Source organism: Branchiostoma floridae, chromosome 5 (assembly GCF_000003815.2).
Source record: "Branchiostoma floridae strain S238N-H82 chromosome 5, Bfl_VNyyK, whole genome shotgun sequence".
NCBI classification, from domain to species: domain Eukaryota; kingdom Metazoa; phylum Chordata; class Leptocardii; order Amphioxiformes; family Branchiostomatidae; genus Branchiostoma; species Branchiostoma floridae.
The window spans coordinates 91,241-105,457 of NC_049983.1; the positions used below are offsets into that span (position 1 = coordinate 91,241).

A 14,217-nucleotide genomic window follows, 5' to 3' on the forward strand; every position below is an offset into this window, starting at 1 on the left:
TTTATGAAGACAGATTCTATATAGGTTACTTAATGTCGCCATTAAGATGAATAAGAAAGATGTTGTTGGTTTATCAATGGATTACAAGATTAGGGGTTGTTTTTGTGTAGATTTTTTGTTTAAAAGTAATATTTTATATTACTTTGACCTAACAGGTTTAACATTTAGACGATATGAGTATTTAAACTATACTATTAATAATCCTCTTCGATCTCCATACTCCCCTAGCGTACTATTGACTCTATTTGTCCAATTTCGACAATTAGACCTCCGAACCACGGAGCCTGGTAGAGGCTATGCTTTAGGTACGCACCACTAGCCTTACACCTTAGATTCTTGGTGAAGCACAGATGTTTATGTAGTACAATGTACAAGAGGATAGTCTTCGTCGTTTAGATACAGTCTTTGTCCCAACAGCTCATATCATGCAACCTTACCTGCTTCTTAAGTAACAGGTTGTCTTCTTCCAGCTGTCTATAGTCTTGCATCAGTCGAGTCTCGCGCTGTTTGTGTTCCTTGATGTTCTCCTTGAGTTCTTTCCTCTGGCTCTCAAGGGAGTCTATCGTCTGGTCACTCTCAGTCTTCAGTCTTGCAAGTCTTTCGTTTTCAGACTTGATGTTGGCTAATGCCTGAAGACAGAAGATGGTCAAGACAATGTTAGCACATTGGTCACTGCGTCGTTAACAAAGTGAATGCCTAGTAAGTAGCGTTGTAAAAAAATGTTGCTTTTGTATTATTGTTTTCGCTAAGAAGGTTGTGTTGTGTTGTGTTGTGTTAAGGCTTGTTACAGTACTGCATCGGAACTTCTAGTTTTGATATATATGTGTTCTGGACATGTATCGGTCGTGATTTTTAGTTTTAGATATAGCTCTTGTTATACATGTAGTACAATTTTTAAAAGAATTTCGTGTTGTTTTCCTGTTGTATTTGTTCTTTGTTTTCTTGGGACATTATCAAAATATTTCATCGATGACCAATAGGTAAATATGACAAGATTCGGAGACAGAACAACTCATCACTTATTGATTGATCTTAAACGTATATTTTTTCATATTCTAAGTAGTACATGATACGTGTTAGTATGACAACGATTTGCAAATATCATACGTAGTTATAATTCATTGTATTTTATGGAAGAGAACTCCAGGAAGAGTAGTGGTTGTATGTCAATACTAATGTATCTATATTTGTCCAATTTCTACTACTAGTATTTTACAGTGACCTGTGGAGCCTGATAGAGGCTAAAAGCTCCATGCGCACCTCATACGGACTTAAATATAAACGCACATGTGAACCCACCTTAATAAACAAACAAACCTGTTTGGAATACTTGACTTCCTCCTCCATGTTGGCTATCTTGTTTACAAACCCGGCCTCTCTGCTGGCGGTCTCCTTCAGCAGCGTTTCCTCGCGCTCCTGGCTCTCTTGAGACAGCTTTTGATATCTTAGATGCAAATCCTCAAGGCTCTACATGAAAAGGTAGAAGGGAAAGCAATAAGCAATGCAGATGAAATCAAAGTCTACAGCATCAAAGGTCGCAGTTTCTCGTTGCTTTGAAGGTTCACCGATTGGTTTGGCCATGTTGAGTGGATTTTTATGGATGAAATCTGCGAGCGCATCAATTTTCGTCCGCGCCCCGGAAGAAATATTTTTATTAATATAGTGTATATAGTATAAAGCAACTGCAGATTGATAAAATACATAGACGCATTGAAAAACAAAGATCGGAAAACAGATGTTAATGTTTTAGAATGCCAACGCCAGTTCCAAAGGGAGAAAAGACGCGAGAGAAAAAAAAATCTATCGTTCGGTATACCAAGCTCCAGCTCCATACTCTTGTGCGTTTAGATATTTGTTCAACCTTTATGCCCACTTCATATGAAGGCAAACTCACATCAGTTTCGAGATTTCAAGTGGATGACATCGAATAAAACGTGACCCAAATGTTATCTAGTTTGCTTTAACAAGGTGTTTTTTACGATCTATGAATGGGTGTATATCAAAACAGAATGAGAATAGGGAATTACATTATGTACACCCAATGGTAACCCACGTGTTAGGGTCCTTCAAAAAGTAATGCCATCGGTTTTAAAACTGATTTTGTCATCAATTGAGAATAACTTTGGCACAAATGTAAAGGAGTATATCTACTTGAGACTGAAATATCTCAGTCTGTTGTCTAGATTATTACAACTGACAGAATTGATTTCAAATTAATCACACCCTTGTGAGTCTGCCGAGGCAAAGAGCGCGGCGCAATCAACGTGCAATTAAAATTCTCTGACCAACTTTTAACTATTGTATGAGACTGAAACTGCACATATATAAAATGCATAGTAACATGCGCCTTTTCACTTTTGAAATACAACCAGTTTTTTTTTCGTCACTACTGTAGGTTATGAGTCACGCATTCCGAGTGAGTTTAAATGCCTCAACTCACTTTATCTTATTAACGGCTGTAAAAGACGTACTGTTAGGGGCTTAGGAATCAAAATTAGTATGCATCCTATGGAGACATCAGCCATTATACATGTGTGATTTCAGCTTCCTATAGCTATTATAATTGTAAGTTGCTCAGATCTAAACTCTAAAATCTTCTGACAGACTTCCATGGGTGTGGTCATTTTGAAATCACCTCAGTCGCTCATAAAAATCAAAACAACATTGAGGCATATCTCAGCCTCAAGTCATTGATTTTTAAAAGTTATTATCATATTTGATAAGGTCGGCTCCCAAACAAAGCACTGCTTCCATGCCAATACACATCATATAGACAAATCAAACCGTTGACATGGACTGGCATGACTCATGGTTAAAAGCAAGTCACCCATGTTTTCGTCTAGCCTCCATAGCAGGCTCTCTGGGGCCTTTTTTGCTCATAATACACTTTTGCTGGTCATTTCTTTTTGTACTGGGTCGCTGATTGCTGGCCTTCTAAAGAAATGGCCAGCAAAAGTGTATTTTGAGCCAAAAAGGCCTAAGAGAGCCTGCTATCCGAGGCTAGTTTATGTCGGCATTACAATGCATTTTTATACAGTCGAAGACCTTTAAAAACTGCCTGATCTGCATTACGTTTGGGGTAAGTTTTTAGCGTGTCGATAGCCATCAGACCTCTGTCGCCTCTTATGCAACATTTGCCGTCTGACGCTTCAACGATCGATGAGGTTAAACGAGGCAAAAGGGCGCCAGTGCCAATTACCTGCATTTAACTGCGCGGGCGCTCAGTGGGTCTGAGTGGCCCCGGTAGAGCGTGTGGCCCCATCATCCCATTACTATCCTATCTAAATGAGATTCTTACAGATAAGTGTGAGTCGAATTGAAAAGCGGTAAGTAAAAGTGGGGAAACCACAGCATTGTGTACAGAGTCTTCCCCAGAGGATGGAATAACGGAGGCCCCCCACTATACTCCTAGCCCCGCTCCACTATACTACTTTTGAAATTCAGTGTGTTTCTTCCCCATTTATTATGTTTCTAGGTTAGTTTTGCTAGAATTAATGAAAATTCACAGATTTTTGTGCCAAGTGACATCACTTTTCCAGTCGGCATTGTCTGCAAAAAACTTGTGAATGGGCGATGATCAAAACAGTAGTCCTTTTTCCACGTCACAACAAAGGAATCACAATAACATATTATACTTGTACTATTTGACACCTCTGTCATTGCAAAATGAACCGATTTTCATGAAAGTGTAGCGCGTTGGTTCGGGTTATTTTTGACTGCCCCTCCACTATAGTAAAAAAAACTCTGGGGAGAACTCTGGTGTAAACGTAAGGTCATTACGTTGCCCTGTGCCCTTTGTACGTGGCGTGGCCCCATGACTGTGCAGACTTTGACCTTTATAAGGTGCCATTCAGCGGATTGTGTTCTTGCGCTGTGTTTAAATGGCCATAATATTTGGCACCTTTTGTGATCACATGCAAAATGTATATACTGACAGACATCATCGACAACGAATCATTTTTTTCTTGGTATATTAAAAATTGGTCGATATTCGTCTGGTGTTTGGTGAATCATAAATCAATTAATCAAAAATCATGACGAGTCATGGTTAACTACACTCGAATGGTCCATGGCAAATTTACCCAAATTAACATGAGCATTTTACTTTTGATTTGGATTAATATACGACGGTTTTGTACTTAAATTTGTTTAAACGTGAACATTCTTTGACATTCCTAAGCTACATCTACGTTGACAAAGTGTTTTTAATTAACAGCGATAACTAAAGACATTGGAATAGTTCATGGCAATACAACCCAAATTAACATTAGCATTTTATCATGGTGTTTTTATTACTTAAATTTTGGGATAATTTACGACGGTTTTGTACTCAAATGAGTTACGTACGTACGCTGACAAAATGTTGCTTAGTAGCAGACATGACTAGATATAAATTTGGTATAGGAACATATAATGACAACATCCATTGTCTAGTTCATATCCTTTTACATGTTTGTATAATAACAGACCCTTAATTTCTAACAACAATATTATATTCTAACAACCTAATTATAACCTCGCTTGATAATAGTGTACATTAATGTTGTGGTCAAATATAATCATATATATCAATATCATAGATTTTGATACTTTGAAGTATTAAATTAATGCTTTAAAATAATTTTCATGAAATAGTATTATGTAGCTACATGCAATACAAGTAATAGTGTTATTGAGGACACTTTCCCGTATCATAATATTAAGTGGTATTAGGCAGCTTCATGAAGTATCAATATGAATTTTATCATATTTTTGGTATCGGGGAAGTGACATATTACAACCATATCAAACAGCTACGTGTAACTATATATGTTTCAATATACATGTACTTTTCAAGTAATTTATTATGAATTGACTTCGTTTCATTTCAAGGGGAGGGGGGTCAATTGATCATACAATACAGTATTGCATAGCTATTTTTTAATACAAGTATAGAATTATCATCGATATTTGCCAATAGACTTTAAAAGTGATTTCCACCTATGAAGTATCATTACGACTCGATTTCATTTGTTTGGTAAATGGGGGAGGGCGATTGGAATAACAATCATATGGATGGCTAAATGCAATACATGTATAACATTACCATCGATATTTGCCAATTATAGTGATTTCTATATCTGAAATATCAATACGAACTAATTTCATTATTTTTCTTTGTAAATGGGGGAGGGGTAATTGATATAACAATCATATTAAACAGCTACATGAGACACGTGTATAACATTACCATCAATATTTTGCCTGTAGATTATTTGATAAATAATTCCGTACCTTTTTGGCGAAGTCTAGTTCCCTGTTTGTTGTCTCGTACACGGATTCCAGTTCTTCATACTGTTGTGACGTCAACCTTCTCTCCTCCAACATTTGCAGCCCGTATTCGGCAGCCTGAATCTTTTCCTGCGTTGCCTGATCCAGTTCTTGCCGTAGCCTACCCACCTCTAGGTGCATCTCCTCCATAGAAGACGGCATCCACTCTTCCTGGGCCATATTTGCAGCTGCAAAATGCACAGTTTTGATCAAGGAACCAAGGAAACACAACCACTGAGAGAGCGATCGACAACATCAACTTCAACTCGCGGCCATTTTGATTTCCGATTAATGATTTACCACCTTTCCATTGATTTTAGACGTGAGCTCGTGCATGTAACGTTACAGAGTGAAACACATGCAGTGTGCGTAATTGCTCAGTAAGTGTATGACTCGATTCAGACATACGTGATTCTTTTCCATAATCATCACAGCTAAATGTCTCTTATTGGTAACACACAATTTTGTGAGTCACATGTGATAGTCTGGCAAATAAATGTTAATGCCCAAGACTATGACCTTATTATATTTACATGATAGACAAATTGATTCAAACAACAACAGTATGTCACGCCAAAAATAGTTTCTCAAGCCTAGGATATGCGTATTAGTGTCAAACCAGTACACTGTCTAATCATAACAGCTAACGTCTCTGATTTGAAATACACATTTTGTGAGTCACATGTGGTAGTCTGGCAAATAAATGTTATAATGCCCAAGGCTATGGCCTTATCATCTTTACATAATAGACAAATTGATTCAAACAACAACAGTACGTCTAGGATATGCGTAATGACGTTAAACCGGTTCACGACGGTCTAATTAAAGATTTTTCACTCTTACGTCAGGGAACACAACACTTGAAAATACCCTATATTTGTCAATAGTGTATTGCCCTTATTTGGATCATAGAACCTTCTATTAAAGGTATTTTGCCTATGGCAAGATTGCACAAACAATACACGGCGATATAGTCTATTGTTACGTGACAATGAATGGCCTTTTTCCGAAACCACACACCAAATGAACCATTGTTTGCGAACGAAACTGTCTTCAGAGACATCGCCTGTACCATCACTGCATAAAATACACACGTGGAGGTGTCCCCGAAAACAAATAAATCTCACCAATGGAGGCTGGATAGACGCCGCTCCGCACCGCTGCCATTGTTGTTTGGCTCGTCGCCAGCTGTGGTACGTGTCACGGGCGGCGGCTTTGATTACAGGTATGACACACGCGCAGGTGTGGTACACAGTTCAAAGGTCAGGGGTTAAAGTTCCTCACTTTGTTTTGCTCTTTTTCGTGCTTTGATCATTGTGAGTATCGTGGGACCGCGTTGCGCAATCGGTAGCACGTTTGACTCAGGCCCAGAAGGTCCTGAGTTCATACCCCGCCATGTCACCGATCTTGTGCCCTTGGGAAAGGCACTTTAGACGACTTTCCTCACTTCACTCAAGTGAAAAATGAGTATAGAGGCTACAAAAGTCTTCAGCAAGTTGAAGTTGGTAGCCTCAAAACGAAAGAAGAAGAAGAAGTCTAATGAATACTATATTCCGTTGGTGATTTGAATAAGGTCTTTTACAGAGATAAGAACGCATGTGCAGCGATAGGAATTCTAGATGATATGTCAAAGATAAAGGCCCATAACAAGAAAACATAACCCGTCTGGACGTAACGTGTTATGCAAATTGCAACAATAGTAGAGACAAGGACTGTTTTTTTTTTCGATGCCTTTACCTTTGACATATTAACAAGGAGGTATAATCTTTCTTTAACCTCCTTGATATGACCTGGAATTCCAGTCGCCGCACATGTATGCGTTCTGATCTTTGTGAAAGGGCTAAGTTCACCTAAGGAATATAGTTTTCATTATACTCATGATCAAAGCACGTTTTGTGAGTTGATTTTATAAGTGATAGTTCTCCTGCAATTCCCTTGCTATTTGGAATCTTTTTATACTCGGATTCAACAAAGAGCATGTTAGGCCACAGCAAGTAAATTTTATGGATGGCATCCTCTGCAGACTGCAAAAATAATGAGATAGTGCGAAAATAAAACAAGATGAAAGAAAAACAAAGTGGATAAATTTTCAAAATAGACACCATAAACTTTGTTACAGGAATTGAAGTGACATAACATGTCATCACAGTTAACAAGGCATTCATTCCTGTATTTAAGAAGTGCACTAGTGTAGTAAAAGTGACACTAATGTGGTATAATGGTATCACTAACAAAGTTGGCAACTACACTCATGGCTTCCATATTGGTGCCACTTTTACAACTAGCCAGCTAGTTTCACTTCTTCAACTACAGTCATCACAGGCTACCTCGCTAGTGTCACTAAAGTACAGTCACTAAAGTACACAGCTAGCGCATTTACCCATTCTGGTATTTTCTCTTCATGTTGACCGTCCTCGAAAAAGAAGAAAAACTTTTTTGCTGAAATCAGGCGAAAATTAATGATGCCATCCTTAAATATTACTTGCTATGGCCTTAGTGTCGAAAAACATGTTATCTGCAAGCATTTTACAGCACAGCGCATTTACCCATTCTGGTATTTTCTCTTCATGTTAACCGTCACCGAAAAAGAGAAAAGAGTTTTTTTTCTGAAATCAGGCGAAAATTAATGATGCCATCCTTAAATATTACTTGCCGTGGCCTTAGTGTAAAAAAAGATGTTATCTGCAAGCATTTTACAGCACAGCGCATTTACCCATTTTTTTGTTGTTGTCATGTTGACCATCCCCGAAGAAGAAGAAAAACACTTTTTTTTTCTGAGATCAGGCGAAAATTAATGATGCCATCCTTAGGTACTACTTGCTCTGGCCTTAGTGTAAAAAAAGATGTTATCTGCAAGCATTTTACAGCACAGCGCATTTACCCATTCTCTTTTTTTTGTTGTTGTCATGTTGACCATCCCCGAAGAAGAAGAAAAACACTTTTTTTTTCTGAAATCAGGCGAAAATTAATGATGCCATCCTTAGTTAGGTACTACTTGCTATGGCCTTAGTGTCGAAAAAAATGTTATCTGCAAGCATGTTGCGATGTCTCCAAGTGACGAACATATTTAGGTCACAAAAGACCGGTCTGATGGCACAGAAACACCTCTTCTGTCACAACAAGTATTCAAACCCAATTAAGCATGCGCGTATGCACAAATACAAATGGTTGTTTTTGTCACCGATAACAAGTTGTTATGATTCCGTATAACTACGATGTCTTATAACATGGTCTAACAGTTGCCTGTCTTCCAAGGGTGAAATGGAAAGTTTTGATATTTAGTCGAAACGGACTCCGGAGCGAAAACTTTCCGACAATAATATAATAGCATTTCATAGACAAATGGAAATCACTTCATATAGGCTTACGCTAGCTTGTCTTCAAAACAAGTTCTAGTATTGTCTTAACATAATTTAATGGAACAGTCGAACTGTCATCTGCCGGGACAACTCGGACCATCCCCCCTGGACAGCTATTTAATTGATTTTTTTTTTCGAAAATGTAATCCCCAACACTAGTTTCATATGTATATACTCTGAAATGAGAAAACTGTAGGTTGGATTGATTGGATTGTGTAATTCATCGGGACTTTTCGGCGTTCATTGCGGCGCACATTAGGTCGTTGACCCCGAAATACGCAGCGTGTGTAGACAAGTGGATATGTACGTGTGAGGCGCTTCTAATAGAGGACAGTAGTAAACTTTATCATTACTTGCTCATCGGAATAACAAATAAGATGTGGGGATTGATTATTGTTGTTGATCAGAGTATGAGTCATTCTTGTTGAAGATTAATTGCTAGTTAAGAATTTTTGTCTCAAGCCGACAGTGTCCACTTTGTTTTAATATCGCGGTTTTAATATCGCCGGCGCCCGCGGCACAGATGATACTAGATCAAAGGACCGCCACTCTGTATGACCAGGAAACTTCTGACGTTCTCTACTGGGGGACGTTCTAATAGTAGCAGCTGGGGACAATCTTTATAATACTAGTACAAATGTTCCAAGAAATGTTAAATTAACTTTTTTTTCAAAAGATAAGTAATTTGGTCCGACTGGTACATGGGGGTGGTCCGAGTTGACCAGGGGGATGGTCCGAGTTGACCAGATTTTCAATGGGCCGAGTTAGTAATGGTCCGAGTCGTCCTGATTCCTAACTGAATATGTGTATAGATTTATTAGGACTTTAAATCTCATACTAATAATCTATATCTTTGTTATTACATTTTGTATGTGCCTTAACTCTACCCTCATGACCTCAAATAAAAGGGGCCGGATTCGGCCCAATTTCAGACCTAACTACACCATTCTTGTTTGTTATAGCAAATGTCTTCACTCGTATTTTCTTGACCTGTGGGATATGAGAGCTGTTGGTGCAAATTGTCTAGATGATGAAAATATCAGAGTACAAGTTACGTTATATGGATTGTCACAGGTTTTGTTTGAGTTTGTACAGTGCCTTGTAACTTTTGTTTTTAATGTGTATAACACTATATATGCGTTCTCTTTGTATTTTTGTTCTACTAGCGCCATTTAGCGGTTTCTGGTTTATCTGCATTGGAAAAAGGTTGAAAGCTTTTTGATTGGACATCCCATTCACTGAATGTCTCTACACCAATCTCTTGTCCAAGAGATACCCACCAAAAATGCCGACCATAGAATGTCCAGAACATGAGATAGGAAATCCTAAACTTCCGCTGTAGTACAGTAGAAAGTCGCTAACGGAGAGGGCGCTCTAAATGAAATTTTGTACGCAATGCATGGTTAAGCCGTGCGAAACAATCACTCAAAAACATTTTACATATATTTCAAACCTCAGGTCTTTACCCCTCACTGTGAAGCTAGATTTGTCAGGTTTGTTTTGGTTAAAAAAAGATGGAGGTCAACTCAGGTATTTTGACGAGCTGCAGCCAGAAGAATGTCATGATACCAGTGTTCATCCCCCCGTCCTAATGGATCAGTCCAGCTGTCATCTGAAATATAATAGAGGTCGACTATAGGTCAAATCATGCCAAAGGGCATAATTATTTGCCACTTTTAAAAAACAACAGCACATGCTCTGGTCCCCTCTAGCAGAAAACTGCCTATTGTTTATTGTAAATTCTTGCCCGTGGGCTAATTGCAGGTAACATAAGAGATTCAAACAGTGTGAAAACAATATCACAAGTGTCTAACGCTAGTAAAAGCTAATCTAGATCCTGGGTTATTGGGTTCGATTTCTTTTTCGAAGACAGTGGAAGACGAAAGATCCCACCTTTTTTTATTATGTGTGGGGTTTGTGATGTTAGAAAGAGAACTGTTTTCTTTTTGTCAGTGAATTGGCACATTTTAACGGGTAACGTTAGTGAACAAGAAGGGCATGGATGCAGAATGGTGCCAAAGTGGAAAAGTTAGTTTTCAGTTTTGTTGTTTAGTATCACAATTCGCATTTCTAGTTGGCGACTTTTAGTAAGTACTTTATTTGAAACCACAGTGAATGTTTATTTCCATACAATTTCACACTACCCTAGCAGTTCACTACGAAAAGTGACCAATATCACAGACGTGGAAAGCAGCAATCCATGCTCTTTGTTAGCCTCTACCAGGCTTCGTGGTTTGATGGTCTAATTGTCGAAATTGGACAAATAGAGTCACCGTACGCTAGGGGAGTCAGCCGGCCGAGAAGGTCCATTTTTCAAACCAGTTTGGAGAATGTCCCTAATCGGCCGGCTGACTCCCCTAGCGTAGTATTTACTCTATTTGACCAATTTCTACAATTAGACCACCAAACCACACATGAAGCCTGGTAGAGGCTAGCTCTTTGTATCAGTGGTAGAAGACCTCCTTGTAAGACAACTAGGCCACACCTTGTATTAGACACTATAATTACTATTTGCATAATCTTTTATCTCTGTCAGTAAGCGTGACGAAAAATACATTTCAATCACATTTCTAGTTGGCGACCTTTAATAAGTATTTTATTGGAAACCGCAGTGTTGCCATGGAATTAAAATCATATTTCCATAAAGTTTCAAACTACCCCAAAAATTCACTACCAAAAGTGACCATTTTCACCGCCGTGGAAGCCAGCAATCCATACTCTTGTATCAGTGGTAGAAGACCTCCTTCTAAGACAACTAAGTCGCACCTTGTGTAATACCAATTACTATTTGCATAATCTTTTGTCTCTGCCCATCTATTTTTAGCGTGACGGAGTATATATCTCAGTTGCAGTCCGCGCAGTTCCATTTCCCAAGTCAAGACTTCTGCAGAAAAGAAGCAAGTCCTCGTTTGATCGTCAACAAACTCGGTAAGTACAACTATCAAGTCTTCAACTTCCAGTATTACACCACATCGCTAACTGAAACCGCTGGCGTGACGTCTATTTTCTTTAGACATTTGGCTATATGTTGGTAGCTGTGTGGACTTTTGGCGAACGATTTGTAAGGTAGTGGACTTGTTTCCATGTGCATGATGTGGTCATTCGGGATCAAAGACAAGAATACCCCCAAATGACCCGATCGGGGAAAGTACATGTATTACACCACATCGCTAAGTGAAACCGCTGGTGTCTATTTTCTTTAGACATTTGGCTGTATGTTGGTAGCTGTGTGGACTTTTGGTGAACGATTTGTGAAGTAATGGACTTGGTTCCATGTGCATGATGTGGTCATTCGGGATCAAAGACAAGAAGACAACCCAGAACAAGACGGGGATAGTTCTTCATTTTCTCCTTCTTAGATACCCCCAAAATTACCCGATCGGGGGAAAGTAATGGGGCCAATGCTAGGGCGGGTAGTTTTAAACAACCCAACTGTGGGAGCTGCTCCAACTGATGATGAGCCATTCATTCATTCGTTCAATTCGTTCATTGTATAGAGAGACTCCGAGATGGCCAATGTACCCCTGATCGCCGCTCTGGCTTACTCTTTATCGGGCGCCGCTGGCAAGAAATTGAGAATGATTTGAAATTAAGGGTACATTGATAGAAGTCGTCATAGTTATCTCCAAACTATGTCCCATTACTCGCTGTAAGTAAAGATAGATAGAACTGTATTACACGACAGCTGTAAAGGATACAATGTGTGGCAACTTGTACATACAATACAGAACAGTTAACTACATTGGTTGCTATCATCTTAAAGTTATAATACTTACAGTTACGATTCCAATTCGTCTTCAGAAAAAAACGGATATAATCATTTAACCTTACAATGCGTATAAGCAATGAGCTCATGGCAGACTTTCGTCTCTTGATAAGTAGCTTGTTTGTTTGTTTGTTTTACATTCGCTGTTAGTTTTACTACATACATGTTTATTTTTTGGCCCAATGTTTGCAGGTAGAAAAAGCCGCAACCATGAAGTTTTCTCTTTGTTTGCTGATTATCACTATGGTCGTCATGGCAACGCTGATTGACTACACCGAAGGTTGGAGGCGCAGGGGAAGTGAAGGCGCCGCGAAAGTTGGTACGTTTTATGACTATGACCGGATTATTTCAGGCATCTAAGCAATGATAAAAGTGAATTCAAGACGGATATTGACCGGGAAGTTACATATCTTTACAGAAATTCCTTTCCGTTGTGACCAGTTGTCAAAAAAAAACCTTGCCGGCTGTGTTGCATCTTGAGGAGACTGAACTGTCATGCGATACCAAAATATGAAAAAAGATTAAGTCGGCCTATTCTCTATATCGATATTGTCTTTGTCAGTACTTAAACCTACTCTCCAAGCAGAGGTGAGGCTACGGCTGTTTATATTGTGTTTTGGTGCATTTTTGTCGGATTTGATATATGCGCTCGCCTGTGTGGGCCCTAGAAAAGCCTTGTATCAAGACTACATCTAAGCTGTTTCTCAGGGTCGAAACTAGGGCAAACATTTTCTCGGGGTGTCCTGGCCATGGAGCCGAGGAGCTGGCCTGTGTGGGCCCTAGAAAAGCCTTGCATCGAGGCTGCACCTAAGCTGTTTCTCAGGGGCGAACTAGGGCACTGTAGCAAACATTTCCTCGGGGTGTGTTGGCCATGGAGCCGAGGAGCTGGCCTGTGTGGTCCCTAGAAACATCCATGCATCAAGGCTATACCTAAGCTGTTTCTCAGCGTCGAACTAGGGCACTGTGGCAATCTTTTCCTCGGGGTGTGTTGGCCATGGAGCCGAGGAGCTGGCCTGTGTGGTCCCAGTAGAAAAGCCTTGTATCAAGGCTACACCTAAGCTGTTTCTTACTAACTTTAATAGGGTCGAACTTATGGTTTAATATTCCAGTCAAAAGCCTAATACAATGTATTTGGGCCTAATACAATGTATTCCAGGGCCTAATACAATGTATTCCTCAAATACAATGTATTACATCCACTGTATTAGTCAAATACAATGTATTACAGGCTCAACTACAATGTATTTCACAAATACAATGTATTACAGAGGCAAAAATACATTGTATTGAGCCCAATACATTGTAATACACTGTAGTGAGTCCGAGTCCAATACACTGTAGTGAGTCAAATACACTGTATTGAGTCAAATACATTGTACTGAGTCAATTACATTGTAGTGAGTCAAATACATCGTAGTTAGTCAAATACACTGTACTGAGTCCTACACAGTGTACTGAGTCCAATACACTGTACAGAGTCGTAGACAATGTATTTCAAAGTAAACTACATTACATGCAGTACCACTTCCCTCCGCCAGGGATGTAGCACTCCACTTACAAGGGTATCATAGGGGATCTGGGTATCAGTAGACGAACTTGTGCTGGCGAAATTCAAAGAATGCCACGTGCGACGCCTGCATGCAGATACGACTTTTTTTCTAATTTCATTTTGTATTGCTGAACATCCATAATATACAGGAATAACAAATACTTATTTTTCCCCCATTGACATGGATTTTTGTGTCAGAAAATTTACCAAATGTCTGCTAAGGTACATTGCTG

At 39.2% G+C, this 14,217-nt stretch overlaps 1 protein-coding gene and 1 long non-coding RNA gene across 3 annotated transcripts in view; one reads left to right on the top strand and one right to left on the bottom strand.

Annotated features, from left to right (window-relative positions):
* LOC118416111 (protein bicaudal D homolog 2-like) overlaps nucleotides 1-6,581 on the bottom strand; it is a 12,236-nt gene extending 5,655 nt beyond the window's left edge. The window contains exons 1-4 of the mRNA XM_035821183.1: nucleotides 6,438-6,581; nucleotides 5,275-5,498; nucleotides 1,318-1,467; nucleotides 438-629 (exon numbers count right to left, since the gene is read on the bottom strand). Of these exons, the coding sequence (XP_035677076.1) occupies nucleotides 438-629; nucleotides 1,318-1,467; nucleotides 5,275-5,498; nucleotides 6,438-6,477 (606 nt within the window). The 5' untranslated portion in view covers nucleotides 6,478-6,581. The remainder of the gene's footprint in view (nucleotides 1-437; nucleotides 630-1,317; nucleotides 1,468-5,274; nucleotides 5,499-6,437) is intronic.
* Nucleotides 6,582-11,473: 4,892 nt separating this feature from the next.
* The window catches only part of LOC118416047, a 26,996-nt gene continuing 24,252 nt past the window's right edge, over nucleotides 11,474-14,217 (top strand). Inside the window, exons 1-2 of one of the 2 annotated variants that reach the window (XR_004831188.1) lie at nucleotides 11,474-11,597; nucleotides 12,628-12,754. This is a non-coding gene — a long non-coding RNA (uncharacterized LOC118416047). Of the gene's footprint in view, nucleotides 11,598-12,618; nucleotides 12,755-14,217 lie in introns of both variants that reach the window. The other variant, XR_004831189.1, reaches the window with a different exon arrangement.